This window comes from Lampris incognitus, chromosome 9 (assembly GCF_029633865.1).
Source record: "Lampris incognitus isolate fLamInc1 chromosome 9, fLamInc1.hap2, whole genome shotgun sequence".
Taxonomy (NCBI): Eukaryota; Metazoa; Chordata; class Actinopteri; order Lampriformes; family Lampridae; genus Lampris; species Lampris incognitus.
In genome coordinates, this window is record NC_079219.1 from 33,130,319 (window position 1) to 33,146,336 (window position 16,018).

The following is a 16,018-nucleotide window of genomic DNA, read 5'->3' on the forward strand; positions in this document are numbered from 1 at the left end:
GTGTCCTGGTCACTGCACTAGCGCCTCCTCTGGTCAGTCAGGTCACCCGGGGAGGGGGAACTGGGGGGAATAGCATGGTCCTCCCACGTGCTACGTCCCCTTGGTGAAACTCCTCACTGTCCATTGAAAAGAAGCGGCTAGTGACTCCACATGTGTTGGAGGAGGCATGTGGTAGTCTGCAGCCCTCTCTGGATCGGCAGAGGGGGTGGAGCAGTGACTGGGACAGCTCGGAAGAGTGGTGTAATTGGCCAAGTATAATTGGGGAGGAAAAAGGGGGAAAAATCAACAACAAAAAAAGCCATGTAGTCTACTTCATACAAATTGTATGATTGCAGAGTATCACCTAAGAATGGTTTATTTGGTGTAATTGTGTTAGTTGCCATCCGTGAGCGCATCCAGTTCTACCCGGACATAAGCCCTATTGTCAAAGTTGTGACCATTGAGGCAAAACCAAGGCTTGCTATTCCTGAGAGGAGACCACAGTTTGAGAGGAGGATCCTGGAAGAGAGACGTCCACCAACACAGAAAGATGTCAACGATGATTGGTTTGTCCTGCTAGATGCTGACCTCAAAGAGTCAGGTATTTTGTCATATTCTGGTTTGTCTTTGAAAGGCTGAACTCACATGCTCATGCTTTTTGGCGCCATGGGAAATACACTAACATCAAGCCAAATTATTTGCAGGTTTAAAAAAAAACAAAAAACAGTGGTTCTCCTCTGATGACGATGCACCCAGAGATGGGAGTGCATGTTTCATCACGGTTCAGACTTTTCATCATGCTGAGCTTTGCATATGGATGGAAAAAAATGCTTTCCTTTTCTCTGCATTTCGGCAGTGTTCAGCTTTTTTAGCTCATTCTCGCCTGACAACTTCTGCCTTTGCATTCATTCATCATTGGCTTGAAGCAAGACATGATGCTTCTGATGCCGTTGCCCTCGACCCACACTGTGGATAATCTCACAGGCTGATATCTTCTCTAGTCGCTCTAGATGAGAATAACAAGGACCAAGGTGATGAAGGTACAGTATGCTCCTGCAGCCTTTTCACTTTTGCAATTGCGTCAATGCTTGAGACTTCTAAGTACAGCTCGGCCATTTGGATTTGTGCTCATGTATGTTGTTAACAATTTTTTTTCCCCTCCTATGTTCATGTCTGTTTTTGCTTGCTAATAACATTCAGAGGTGTTGAACATGAATGCTTTTTTCACTCTGGCAAATAGACCTAAGTGTGCTGCCATTCATTTACACTTCCATTTTGTTCTTTTTTAATATTTTTGTCCAGTGGCAGGCACTCACAGGGGCACTCGCCCAGTCAGCGCCCCAGTCTTCTCCCAGGCCGCCCTGTTGGAGGCAGGGATCCCCATGGCCTCGCTAGAGCAGCCCCAGACCTCCACCCCCATCAAGATCGGCAGGCAGGAGGAGAAGAAGCTGGAGGTCACTTTAGAAGTTGTAGAGCTGTCAAAATCCGAGATTGTGGATGACACCAAGGTACACTAGTTCTCCAATCACTATTACCTGAAATGTACACGTTATGCAAAAAACAAATCTGGTAAATGTGAATTGTATATATGAATAAGGTATATCATATGCTGTATATAGACTTCTATGCCTTCAAGGATAGCTGATATCAGTGCAATAGGATTGTTAGGTAATTCTTGTATGGTAGTTACATTAGCATTTTAGTTATAGGTAATGGAATCTCTTTAAAGGGATCATAATATTCAACATCTATCTATCTATCTATCTATCTATCTATCTATCTATCTATCTATCTATCTATATATATATGTTTTAAGAATGACGCTGTATTTGCAGCCATAATTAGGGTGGCACGGTGGCCCAGTGGTTAGCGCTGTCGCCTCACAGCAATAAGGTCCTGGGTTCGAACCCCAGGGTTGTCCAAACTTTGGGGTCATCCCAGGTTGTTCTCTGTGTGGAGTTTGCATGTTCTCCCCGTGTCTGCGGTGGATTTTCTCCGGGTGCTCTAGTTTCCCCTCACCATCAAAAAAGACATGCATGTTAGGGTTAATACTCCTGTCTGTGCCCCTGACCGAGGCATGGCAAGACGAACTGGAGTTGGTCCCCAGGCGCTGCACGGTGGCTGCCCACTGCTCCTAGCTACACCGCAAGGATGGGTTAAATGCAGAGAATTTCCCCATGGGGATTAATATAGTATGTATGTCCAAAGACATGCAAGTCAGGTGAATCGGCTGTACTAAATTGTCCCTAGGTGTGAATGTGTGTGTGTGTGTCGTTCCTGTGATGGCCTGGCGGCCTGTCCAAGGTGTCTCCCCACCTGCCGCCCAATGACTGCTGGGATAGGCTCCAGCATCCCCGCGACCCTGAGAGCAGGATAAGCGGCTTGGATAATAGTTGGATGGATGGATAGATTAATATATAATACCAAAACCAAAGTAAAAAAAAAAAAGATAATACTGAGCAGTCCTGTGTGTCTCTGAAACACTGCCAAAATTGTCCACTGGTGATGTCACTGGCAGATAATCCCCAAATCAACATCTTTTTATGGCACTTGGTTGCATTCACTACAAAGGCTTAATGTAATGTTGTTCTTTGCATTTTCTTATAAAATGTTGCCTACTTCAATGTAGCCCACCGAGGGTAGCAGCAAACCCGGAAGTTTGCATATTCACTGATTGTGCATCAGTGACATCACCGCTGTACACAATTTCAGCGGCGTTTCAGAGGAGACTGCTCAGTATTGTGGCTGCTCATTGAGTGTTTTCCCTACAACATATATCAATCAATCGATCAAGCTGCATTTTATCTAGTGCCTTTCTAGCTGCAACAGCCACTAAAAGCACTTTACAAATAATACAAATACAAAACTATATAGACAGACATAATGCTTAAAATAAATCGTGACTATTTCCCTTTTAAATCGTGATTATTTCCCTTTTTTTTTTTCTTCTCTTTATTATTTCCCTGCCCTTTGGGCGGCACGGTGGCGCAGCGGTTAGCACAGTCGCCTCACAGCAAGAAGGTCCTGGGTTCGAGCCCTGGGGTAGTCCAACCTTGGGGGTCGGCCCGGGTCATCCTCTGTGTGGAGTTTGCATGTTCTCCCCGTGTCTGCGTGGGTTTCCTCCGGGTGCTCCGGTTTCCTCCCACAGTCCAAAGACATGCAGATCAGGTGAATCGGCCATACTAAATTGTCCCTAGGTGTGTGTGTGTGTGGGCCCTATGATGGCCTGGCGGCCTGTCCAGGGTGTCTCCCCGCCTGTTGCCCAGTGACTGCTGGGATAGGCTCCAGCATCCCCGCGACCCTGAGATCAGGATAAGCAGTTTGGATAATGGATGTATGGATGGATCTTTCCCTTTAATTGTAAATACTTAAAATTATTCTTTAGAGTAGTAGTTGCTAGAGTAAAGAGCATGGGTCTCTCTCTGTGCCTGTGTGTGTGAACTGTGTCTCTCTTGCTGCTGTAGCCAGCAGTGGGGCTGGGCCAAAGAAAGGTAGCCACTACAGTGACTCCCACCATCAATGGGGATATTCAGCTTCAGGTTAGTGTCAGACTCTGGCCTCATGAACATGTGCGCTCAGAGCTATGGTTCCCATTATGGCTAAGCTGTGATTGTTGGTTCTGGCAAGCAGAGGATGCTAACACTTGTCCTTCTCTCTCCCTGGGGGTAACACCAGCCTGAGGAGACAAGCATGGAGTTGGTGCAAATGCGCAAGGTCAGACTCTTAGCCTGGTGTTTTCACATCAGTATACCATAGGTCATCTCCTCCACCCCCATTTTGACATTGCTGAACTTGTCATCCAACAAATTCTCATGCTGTTTTCATGTTCTGCTTCAATACTTCTAGGCCCATTAATGACATTCATGACAGGTCAGGGACACAAAATGTGAGCATAGATAGAACATGTGAGTCAGTGAATTTTTTGTTTTGTTTTGTTTCCAACAGTGTTTTCATATTATTTTAGAAAAATAAGTAGAATGTGAGTTCACACAGCGTTAAAACCTTCACATTGCCTGCTTGATGTTGCACTCCCTGTTATGCACATGCATGATGACGGGTTCAGTTCATTGTAATAGCATAAGGCATGTTAACCACTATTTTACTATTTAACACACTATTACTTCTTATTTATTTCTCAGCTGAATGTAGTAAAAATCTTCAGCCTAGCCTCTAAATCATCAGGTCCCCCGCTTGGGTAGCATACTTCAGGCTATGTATGTCTGGTCTTTGGTCCCTGTGGTTGCTTGGCCCCAGAGTATTTTGCATGCAGTCTCCTGCCCACCTCTCTTGTCTGGTAGCATTTTACTGAACAGAGTAGTGATGCATGTCCAAAGTGTGGCAATGTGTTGCTGTCACACAAGGAAACTTAGAGAAGAAAAAAAAACACACTTTTTTTGTTCTTTCATTCTTCACAGAAAAGAGCTAAGAACGTTGAGGGTGACTCAATTTATATCAGACATAGCCTTTTAATGTTGGAGGTTTGTATCCCTTTTGGAGACTTCGGTCTTCGAGCTGTTTTCTTTCTGTTTGGCTCACCGGCTGCTGTTCATTATCACGCTTGCATGTGGCATCACTCACATCTTTTTTTCACATTGGCGTTTTTTGATTGGCTGTGCAGATTTCATGGACTGCCTTTGTGTGTGTGTGGGCGTTTGTGCACGTGTGTGTGTGTGTGTGTGTATAAAAATAAGTCTAACCTATTTACTTGATCCAGGAGAGTGCTGTTGAGCTTATTACAAATCAGTACAGTCAGCGTTAGCGTTGACTATGCTCACACTGGTGTGTAGAAAAGTACTGTAGCGAATTCAGGGGGCGGCCGGGAACCACTACCGCAGCCGGGATGCGAATCCGGGTCTCCCGCACCACGGCGACCACGTTAACCAGTCGACTAAAGGGTCTGACCCAAAGGGTCCAACCCGTTAGCCAACCGGCTAGCGAGTCTACTTATTCATGATCGTTACACTACCCTCCTCCTTCGGGAAGCGCCTCCCCATGCTTCAGCATACCAGCTCCCTCACGCTTCTGGGTGCACGTGCTTCCGATGGCCTCATGGTGTCACCATCCCACTTCTGACACCAATGTAGTGAATTCAGGGGGCAGCTGGGAACCGCCGCAGCTGGGACACGAACCCGGGTCTCCCACACCACGGGCCCTTAGCCACACCGACCCCTTAGCCAAGGGCTCGCGAGTCCAGTCATCCAAGATCGTTACAATATGCTTGTAACACGGGGAGGGAGTGAGGATGCTGCACTTGAGGGAACTTTATGTTGCCCATTATTAGTATCAGTAAAAATCGAACCTTGCATTTCCCAGCTCAACAAAAGCTTGGACGGGTTGTTCGTTTTCCCCTTTGTACTCCGAAATCAATCCTGTTTCTTTAAACTGACATTTCAGTCATTCCACATCATCAGTATTCTCCTGTTGCTGCTTTGTGCCCTCCCTTTACAGCGCCCTTATTTTTCTTACTGGCCTGCAAAGACTTACGCTTTAACTGCAAATTGGGACATTTGACTTGAGGACTGTAGATTTAATAATGAAATCATACAACTTAGTTGTTATGTATGAATACAATGCATTTTAAAGAACACTTAGCATTAAGTTGCTTCTTTACTTAATGGTGCTTTAAGCCCATCTGTCCAGCACGACTTTCAGAGCATGAATTCTGGAACTGGTGACATTGGACTCATTGTTTTTTAAAATTGATTTTCCCCCCTTTTTCTCCCCAATTGTATCCGGCCAATTACCCCTCTCTTTCGAGCCGTCTTGGTCTGCTGATCCGGGGAGGGCTGCAAACTACCACATGCCTCCTCCGATACATGTGGAGTTGCCAGCCGCTTCTTTTCACCTGACAGTGAGGAGTTTCACCAGGGAGATGTAGTGCATGGGAGGATCACACTATTCCCCCCAGTCCCCCCTGAACAGGAACCCAGTCTGACCAGAGTAGGTGCTAGAGCAGCAGGACACATACCCACATCCAGCTTCCCACCCGCAGACATGGCTAATTGTGTCTGTAGGTACGCCCAACCAAGCCAGAGATAACATGGGGATTCGAACCGGCAATCCCCGTGTTGGTAGGCAACGGAATAGACCACTACGCTACCTGGATGCCCCATTAGACTCAGCACTATGCTCTCTACCAGTTAAGGAAAGTAGCTACATTAGAACAACTTAATGTTAAGTGTTGCTAAATACAATAATTTTGCTGCTGCTTTTGCTGTTGTTATTCCAATTAAACCATACCGGGGCTGCATTCATGACAACTTCTACCATATCTGCTATCACCTCTCATGCACTTTAATTTGCATTCCATCAATGCATCCTTTTTATTGACACCCTAAAGCTATGAATAGACACCCCAAATGCCACACCATGCAATAGTCCATAGCCTCTTATTGTCCAGAACTTGAAATAATTTGTTGAGATTTATAAACTGAGATTGCAGTGACTCATGAATGTGTCCTTTCTCTTCATGAATCAATGTCTTTATTCTCCTGACTCAGCTACCATTGTTAAAATGCCCGTTTGCTTTTTACAATGGAGACCTGACAATCTATCCATCATCTGTGATTCTAATCTCTCCAAAAATATTGAGCTTTGGCTTCATTCATACAAAACAGTAGCACAGTACCCCTGCTTCCGCTTTGCTGAAATCGGCTATGTAATCAGCAGTAAATCAAAACGCATCGTGACACCAGCAGAGAAGTGCCATGATGTGATACGTCTGTTGTCTTACCTTGCCTTGACTTACCTTACTCTCCTGTGTGTTACTCTCCCTCTGTCCCAACCACAAACCTCCCCCCATCCCTTAAACTGCTCTCTCCCTTCTCATTCAACATCCAACCTGCCCATCTCTCCTTCTCTTCTTAACATGCCTTGTTGGCCTCTTGCTCTACCTTTTCTCACCCAAACATATGCCCCCCCCCCTTCTCGCTCATCTCCCCTGTTCCTTTTGTACAGGAGTTCGATAAGCCTCAGGAGGACCTGCTAAGACACCATGCCAGCATCAGCAAGCTGAAGAAGAACTTCATGGAGGCTGTCCCAGAGCCCAGGCCCAGTGAGTGGGACAAGCGACTGTCCACACATTCTCCTTTCCGCACTCTGGGCATCAACGGTCAGCCTTTGCCCGGTACAGATGGGGTAAGTCTCCCACCTCAGCCCTAGTCAGCAACAGCAACACACTCCTATACTTAAGTCAATACAGGAAATGGGCAAAATATACAACAAATGAAATTCATGACAAGTTTTAAAAGATTGAATAACCTGTGTTCATTCCTGATTTGACTTAGCTAAAATGGAATTTCCGTGAAGCTCATGTTGTCTTCATGCATCGAAGTTGTATGTATGTATTGTGGTTGCACCATCATTGCACCTTTTTCAGTTTGTGCGGTATCGCAGTGAGGACAATTGCATGGATTCTTCATAATGGAAGAGTCTGCAGTACTAACTCATGTAGTGTTGGAGCAAAATTGAAGGAGTTTTCATTTTTGTGCCATCTTGAACCTTGAGGGCAGTTTTATCAAATACAAGATTAGACTCATGAGCATTGTTGAGATATCCGCTTTTAAAGAGGGGATCAGACTCTTCCAGTTGTGGTGTCGTCGTTGCTGGTACTCTGACATCTCGAGCACATTAGATTATATGTGCATGTGTGGATGCATTCAAGGTATTGATTGGCATGTGGTATGCAACACATGCATGTGTATGGAGAATGCTGTTGGGACTTGAACTTCAACATGGCCTTGAAAAGTGACTTTGCCTTCACTTTTGAGAGAAACGCTGATGAGATGACTTTGGAACAGATTGACTTTGATGAAATAAATGTCTTTTGGTTGATCTCATCACCATGAACCCAGTTATTTCCCCCCTCTGACAACCAGGGGAGCCTTGCTTTGTTTCTGTCTTCTCTTTGGATGCCTTTTTATGTCCCGACTTAACCTTACATGCATTGCACGACAGCCAACCAGATGAGCATAGGTCATTGCATGGCCAGATGAAGACCAATCTCCTGACTCCCTGCACGTTTTCACAGTCAGCGAAATGTGAAATGACTCACGAGACTTTTGAAGTTTACCAATTTTCTTCTCTCCTCTCTTCCTCTGTTGAGCTTTTACCTCCCCCTCCTTGCTGTGTCACTCTTTTCCCTAACCCTTCCACTTCCCACCTTCTTCAGCTTTGGTTTGTTTCCCTGTGGACACACTCTTGTCCCTAATCCACCCATTTGTTCCAGCTGTTACAATGTGTAAATAATATTAATACTAACATAATTATCACAGGATTCACCTGTATTTGTAATGTCCAACTATTGGAAAATTGCATTTTATGGTAATGATTACATGGGAGCTATTCAATGGCTAGACTAGAAGCAGAGCCCCCATTTATCTCAGGTACTATCTTGTGAATATTCAGCAATTGTAATACACTATGGTTTATTCTCTGTGGCTGCTAGCATAACATTCACTCATCTGCAGGACAGTATTAAGTAGAAAACTCTTAATGTAGTTAATGTCACAACCTCCTGTGATGCACAGGACACATCATCATCAGAACACAGACTGAAATCGAAGAAAGACACAACTAATTATCCAAAAAAAAAAAAAGACAATTTTACTGTGATAGATGTCAAATTATAAGATGAAAAATTATGATAGAGTAAAATAGAAAGCTAGGGAGCCGCTGAGGGAACTGCCAGCTTCCGGTCCATAATGAGGAGGTTGTTTCTGACAGAGAACCCCCAGTTCGATCACATTTGAGTAACAGGTCAGGTATTTGACCTAACCTGCTGTGGATAGTGGATGCCCACAGTTTTGGATTGGGCTCCTGTTATTTACCACCCAATAACTCATTCTGTTTAAACATCAGTCACATTATTACAGGCAATAAACCAAAGTCATTCTGGCTAAACTAAACCCTTAAATTTAACTAAAGAAGAGTGCGATATCGTCAAGAACATTTGATCGATACATTGGCAGGCACAGTTCAGTTCCCATTTAATGCCATGTTCTGTAAAACAAAATGCAATTGAGGTTTACAGAGCTTGAAAGGAAGTTAAGGTAGAGAGACAGAAAAACAATTTTAAAATTCATCTGCATGCAAAACACCCATATACTGCTGAAGAATACATATGTGTAGACTTCTGCCAAACCAAGATCGGACAAGTGTTATAATAAGTGGTTATTGCCCAGCAAGACTGGGGCTGTTAAGAGTTTCATTCCTGGGGCAACGGGGTAGCCTATTCCGTTGCCTTCCAACACGGGGATCATCGGTTCGAATCCCCGTGTTACTTCCGGCTTGGTTGGGCGTCCCTACAGACACAATTGGCCGTGTCTGCGGGTGAGAAGCCGGATGTGGGTATGTGTTCTGGTCGCTGCAGTAGTGCCTCCTCTGGTCGGTCGGGGCGCCTGTTCTGGGGGGAATAGCGTGATCCTCCCACATGCTATGTCCCCCTGGTGAAATGCCTCACTGTCAGGTGAAAAGAAGCAGCTGGTGACTCCACATGTATCGGAGGAGGCATGTGGTAGTCTGCAGCCCTCCCCGGTTGGCAGAGGGGGTGGAGCACTGACCAGAACGGCCTGGAAGAGTGGGGTAATTGGCCAAGTACAATTGGGAGAAAAATCCCCCCCAAAAATAAAAAAAAATGTCATTCCACTCCTTGTCATCACAGACATTTTACCACTGCTCCTTCTCATCTCTCCCCCCCCTCCCCACTCCTCCCCCCCAGTTTGTCACCCGCCTCCCGCGCGGCCCCCTCCTAGACTTCTACTCCAAACGCAGCTGAGGGGCCTCGGTGACCCTGCAGAAAATAATCCCACACAGGTGTGAGTGTGATGACCCGCGGAGACCACACGCAGTCATCTGCCCATCAACCTCTCGCTTCTTCCACCTCCGCCTCCTCTACAACATTGCGCTGTCGCATTCTTCCTTCTCTCATCCTTTTTCCTTCAAGCCGCCCTTTTTTCTGTCCTCTATGGAGTCAGGCTATCACTCCCGCTGTGCTCAATGTCCTTAACCTTCTCCTGCCAGACCTGTTTTCCAAAGACTGTCTAAGACTGGGAATGACTGATGAAACCCTCTTTTGCTTAATGCCAATATGCGGACTAGACAAAATAATGTCTACCAGTGTTTCTTTGCACCTGATTTTTTTGGGGTATTCTTTTTTTTTTATGTCTACCGCGTCACTTGGAGGCTGCAGTTATACACATGATCATATGTGGTAAATCGATGTCTTAGGACATTGTCAGACATTTCGTGTCCCAATTTTAATCACACGAATTCTGCGCCACTTGAAAACTTAAAATCTTCTCCGGAGTATTTGCCGTAAAATCTTTCACTTGGACAATTTTTCAATATTGTTTGTCACATTATATAGTATTTCCCATCAAAGGAGACCTTGAGACAGCTTATTACTAATACATATTAACCTCTCTGTCCTTCACCAGTATTTGGAATTGTTGCATGACTTTTTGACAACCAACTTTGAACAAAAGAATAAAAGGCATTACCTATACAATACTTACGATTATGTTTGTTCCTTTCAAGGAGCCTGGAATGTGAAAATTTAAGCTTTTGTTTGTTTACTGTGTATTTGTATGTGGGTGTCTACCTAGAGTGGTGTACATCATTTTAGACAGCCCCCCCAGGAAAAAAATTTAAGACTAAAAAAAAAAGTTCAACTAAAACTTCCAAACACTTATGAATGACAGTCATGGCTGTATATACATAGTGAAAGTACAATGTTGCATGTGTAAACTCATGTACATGTCTATAGGAATCAAGTCACCATTCATATATGATGACTGTATGCATTATGCCTTCTTTTTTAGAGTTTGTGTGTTAGTCCTGTGTGGGACGGCTCAGACACTAAAGCCACACAGGAAGAAGCCGGCATCAGTTTGGGCTTCTCAGGCATACCCAGTCCCACTGTGAGCCAAACAAGTGAGGCTGATAGCGTTGAATCCTACAGTGCCCCTGATGTGGCAGAGTCATATGATCAGGACGAATCTGTAGTTTCTGAGACCTCCTTGGTGCCCATCGTAGAAGTGGAAATGGCTAAATTGCCTCTGTCCCACGAGCTCTCCAGTCTGGCCGTAGAGGAGACCCAGTTGAAAAAGGAGCAGGAGGAGGAAGCGTCAGATCCGGGGTCGGAGTGTGCTGGGGGGATAGCTGGATCCTTTCCAGCCTCTTATTTCGTGAGCTGTGGTCCCCATGTCATACGCTGCTTCCAGGTAGTCCTCCTGAAATCCTCTGAGTGATGCTGATTGTCTGTCTCTGCTCGGCCCACTTGTGTGATGCCATGACTGGCACACTCGTTCGCCACTCTGCAGCACTGTCAGAACTATCAATGCAAGTCCAAATTGATATCTGTACGAATCTTGTTTAAGTCTGGCGTACATTATATCCACGAGCATGCCTAAATGAAACACAGCCTGCTGCAGAGGAGGTGCACAGTGTTTGTGGCTGGGTTCTTAACTCTGGTGATGGTTTTTCATAGTGCCAGTACACTTTTACAAATCTCCCATTGTTCCTCGAACATTTGCATGACTACTCATCTTCTCTCAATTCCAATCCATTTTTGGCCTGATAATTTTCTGGTTTATTGCTGTTTTTCCCCCATCTTTCTTTAGTAATAACTGGTGGTGGGAAGCGGAGTAGTTGAAGAATGCTAGTCCAATAATGGGGAAAATTCATAAATGAGTCAATCAGATAGTACAAGGATGGTTGTGGTGAATACTGGTTTACAAGGAAATGGCTGAGAAGGATTTAGGAGGTGTAAATGAATACTGTTGTGAGAGTTTTTAGGTGTCTGGTCACAGCCACTCATGGGGCTATGCTCCCATCCACAGCCCCCTCTTGTGCAGACGCAGACAGTCACCATTTCAGCTGTCTCCAACTCCCTACGCAGTGACATCTCCACCACTGAGGTCCCTATCATCCCAACCAAGACCATCACCTATGAGTCTGCACAGGTATGGGCTCCGCTAACCTGCACAGCCCCAATCTGTCTTTGGCTGTAACAACACCTGTCTGTCACCATCACTTTGCATGGAGTGGATGGTAGCATAAGCTGACTATAGTGAGCAAGATCAGGAGGACAAGGCCAAGGGCTCCACGTTGACTGTGAAGGAGCACTCTATACAATCCCTGGCTAAGCGTAGGGTACTAGATCTAGACCCAACACTGAGTCAACCATTTGTGTTATTCTGCTCAGGTGACAGTGGATGGGACAGACGGGGACAAGCATGGCACAGCTCTGTCCAGCACTGAGACCGCTACTTCAGAAACCGCCAGCAGAACCACAGTCACGACCACTCACATCTCCAAGGTCAGCAACTTTCTCATGCCGTTTGTTTCTCCCTGTTTCATGTTGGCCTCTCCAACCTTACCTCAGCTGTTCCAGTGTTTGCCCTACCAAAGCTGCCCAATTCTGCACCAACAGTGTAATGTAAAAATCATATGTGCAACCAAAGTTAATTTTACCATCTCAGAGAATTGCAGGATTTCAAAAGAAAAATCTGTAGCTCTCTGATCATTTATTTGTCTGTGAAATGTGACTTTCTCATAATAAATCATTGCAGGAGGGTTGTCAGTGCAGCAACAAAACACAAAATTCCAAAATACACTGGTATTTTGGTGTTCATCAGACTGTGGTGGATGAATTATAATGCAACATGTGTCAAATTCAGTATTGGTTTTTCCTAAAGATTCAACACAGCTGAATGTTCCAACAAGTTTACAAGATTTCTGGTATTGTCATACCACGTCTTTTTAATGAACATAATTACCACAGTGAAACCTGACTACTTGCAAACATGGTGTTAACGGAAGGCTGCAGAAAGTTTAACAGTAGCTTAGGAGCAACGACAAAACATAGTAAAGGAAGCGAGTTGGGCAAAAATATCAGTGAGATCCCCCCTCCTGATCGGCAACATACCAACACCTCACAAAATCAGTCCACTCACAGGAAATATCTATGGGAAATGCCGTTTTCTTAATTTTCTTCCGACTTTCAGGTTGTCAAAAGTGGATCCACAGAGACTCGGGTGGAGAAGAGAATTGTCATAACTGCGGATTCTCTAATTGACCAAGACCAGCAGGTACAAATAGATATAATGCGTACCAACCCCCTAACACGCATTAACAACAGCAAGTGACAAAATATTGAGGCCTAGGGCGTCCGGGTGGCGTGGCAGTCTATTCTGTTGCCTGCCAACATGGGGATCACCAGTTCGAATCCCTGTGTTACCTCCGGCTTGGTCGGGCGTCCCTAGAGACACAATTGGCCATGTCTGCGGGTGGGAAGCCGGATGTGGGTATGTGTCCTGGTCACTGCACTAGCGCCTCCTCTGGTCGGTCGGGGCGCCTGTTCGGGGGGGAGAGGGAACTGGGGGGGATAGCATGATCCTCCCACGCGCTACGTCCCCCTGGCGAAACTCCTCACTGTCAGGTGAAAAGAAGCAGCTGGCGACTCCACATGTATCGGAGGAGCCATGTGGTAGTCTGCAGCCCTCCCTGGATTGGCAGAGGGGGTGGAGCAGTGACCGGAACGGCTCGGAAGAGTGGGATAATTGGCAAAGTACGAGAAAAGGGAGGGGGGGGCAAAAATATATATGTATATATTTATTGAGGCCTAATACACAACTGGCATCTGGCATTAAGGCCTATACCAGTTCAAATAAAGACTTCAGTGTTACAAATATCCCAAATTTCTTTTTCTTGCAGGAGACTGACAGTGGGACATCAGCAATGTAATTGACCCACCAACTTTATATATACCGGTGACCAATAATCTGCTAGCAGTCTCCATCCTTCCCCTAGTTCAATGTGGATCACTGGCCAACAAGCAAGGTCCAGCTCTATCTACCAGAACGCCATCAGTATCTCATTGATCCACTTCAACCCTACAAAATTAGTGGATGACTGGTCCAATAAGTTTCAGTAGATAATCCCTTTGTTGCAGCTGAGTTGCTTATTGCATGTAGAGCAGGGCCATAGTTCACTCCTGCCTGTGACCAAACATTTATTTCTCATCCTAGTGGTTAAAACATGTAATCATAATACATTACATTGGTTAAAAAACCCAGCAGCATTTTAGGTTGACCGATTTCATTTTGACTTGCTTTAAAATGCTTTTATATTTCCCTGGTTTGTTTTTTTCCCATTCTCAATTTTACATAAACAGATTGCTTGATAGTGTAGACATAATTTTCAGGATTTTTTTTCCCTCTTCTTCCTACAAAGGGAACATCTGAATATATCCAAGGGAATTCTCATTTGTTTACTTTGTTTTTAATGGAGGAACAGACCTCTAGTGAATTGAAGTGACATACCTCACAGTAACATGGGAACAAAGATGCTCTGCTCAGACTCGGAGAGCTGTTTGGCTTTGTTCACTGCTCAGGTAAAAGTAAAACAAAATGTTAAATCTTTTCTTCCACAACTAGCCAAGCACTAGCAGCCTACACTTTATTGTAAAGTTTGAATTTAAAATTGATCTATTTTGAAATGTCTCTCTATTTTATAGAATACTTTTATAGTGTTTGTATAAACTGAGGTTTTTAAGTTATGCATATCCATCTATCCACTGAAATATGGGTTAACACACCGACTTTCTCCTTTTTATTGAATTTTGAGGGGTGCATATCAACAGATTCCTTACCAGTAAGGCTGGGATGATATGCTTATCTCCCGATTCGATACTATCATGATACTTGGATGCCGATCCAATATTACACATTTTTTTCTCCTTTTTATACAGACCATAGGGAAAAAGTTGAATCATACACTTCTAGACTGTATATCATGAGTCATATTTCCAAAAACAATGCACACCACACATCAGTCAATCTTTCTGAGTTTTATTTCAGCAGCATCTACTGCACACAGCACAAATGTGAGCCTTTAAATCAACATCCTTCACATGTGAACATGAACTTGAAAACTGTCCTTTCCCAATACCTGATTTAGGAACTGAAAAAAATCCATCCATTATCTGAACCACTTATCCTGCTCTCAGGGTCACAGGGATGCTGGTGTCTTTCCCAGCAGTCACTGGGCGGCAGACAGGTAGACACCCTGCACAGGCCGCCAGTAAAAAAAAAAAAAAAATCACGACGCTTAATTGAATCAACTTTTCCCCCTTTTCTCACCCCTACTTACCAATGTCTTAGCCAGCATGCTGAGTGACTGTTGTTTGTTCCTCTCTGAATGTATCACTGTGTACATCAGACTTCTCCATAGAGTTCCCTCTAGTCTTTATTAACATGGCACTCATATTGGTAAACATCTTTTTAACAAGTTCTGTGCAGTATCTCACAAAGCTCGATTAGCGAGTAACTTGACTAACTTTGAAAAGGATACTGCAATATCCTGCTAATATTCATTCGATTCTGTGAAACTAAAAACGAACTGTGGGTTTGGCGATGTGATTTGGCCGTACATGTTCCATTATTGCTCGCAAAGAACAACATTCAAGAAGCCTTGATGCATGCTCAATAATCCAGGTAAAAACATCAAAGGTTGAATCAGTTCATCTGGATACAATGTTTATTGACAGATACGTTTCATCACTCAACTAAGTGACGTCTGAAGATTGTCACTTAGTTGAGTGATGAAACGCATGTCAATAAACGTATCCAGATGAACCGATTCAACCTTCTTTGAACATTCAAGAAGCTACTGAATATCATTTTGTTTGTTTTTTTTCAATTACCTGGTTGACTTGCTAATCCCGTTTTGTGAAATACCCCCCAGGTCCATGTATCTCAGGTTTTCACTTTCTTTGTAAAACCACAGACCCTGTACGATTGTATGAGAAATATTCAGATACGTGTACCCATCCCTACCATAAGGTGTGCATTCTGAATCAGCCAGCAAAGTGAATGAATAAATATGAAACTTGATTTCTGTTGCAGTAACCAGGTGTGTAAGAAGGCAGCTGTCCCAATATGTTGTTTTTCTCTCAATAGGGGCACTATTTTTGTTTCTTTTGTACATGTTCTACTATACAGTAATTTATTTGTAAAGTAGGAAATGTTTCGTGTGA

The 16,018-nt window shown here is 44.3% G+C and overlaps 1 protein-coding gene across 1 annotated transcript in view; it reads left to right on the forward strand.

The window, feature by feature from the left end:
* Nucleotides 1-14,622, forward strand: part of LOC130118528 (uncharacterized) — a 31,591-nt gene extending 16,969 nt beyond the window's left edge. Inside the window, exons 24-34 of the mRNA XM_056286977.1 lie at nucleotides 377-580; nucleotides 1,282-1,487; nucleotides 3,444-3,518; nucleotides 3,655-3,693; nucleotides 4,395-4,457; nucleotides 6,937-7,116; nucleotides 10,800-11,201; nucleotides 11,820-11,942; nucleotides 12,185-12,298; nucleotides 12,987-13,070; nucleotides 13,696-14,622. Coding sequence (XP_056142952.1) covers nucleotides 377-580; nucleotides 1,282-1,487; nucleotides 3,444-3,518; nucleotides 3,655-3,693; nucleotides 4,395-4,457; nucleotides 6,937-7,116; nucleotides 10,800-11,201; nucleotides 11,820-11,942; nucleotides 12,185-12,298; nucleotides 12,987-13,070; nucleotides 13,696-13,725 — 1,520 coding nt within the window. The 3' untranslated portion in view covers nucleotides 13,726-14,622. The remainder of the gene's footprint in view (nucleotides 1-376; nucleotides 581-1,281; nucleotides 1,488-3,443; nucleotides 3,519-3,654; nucleotides 3,694-4,394; nucleotides 4,458-6,936; nucleotides 7,117-10,799; nucleotides 11,202-11,819; nucleotides 11,943-12,184; nucleotides 12,299-12,986; nucleotides 13,071-13,695) is intronic.
* Nucleotides 14,623-16,018: the final 1,396 nt, after the last annotated feature.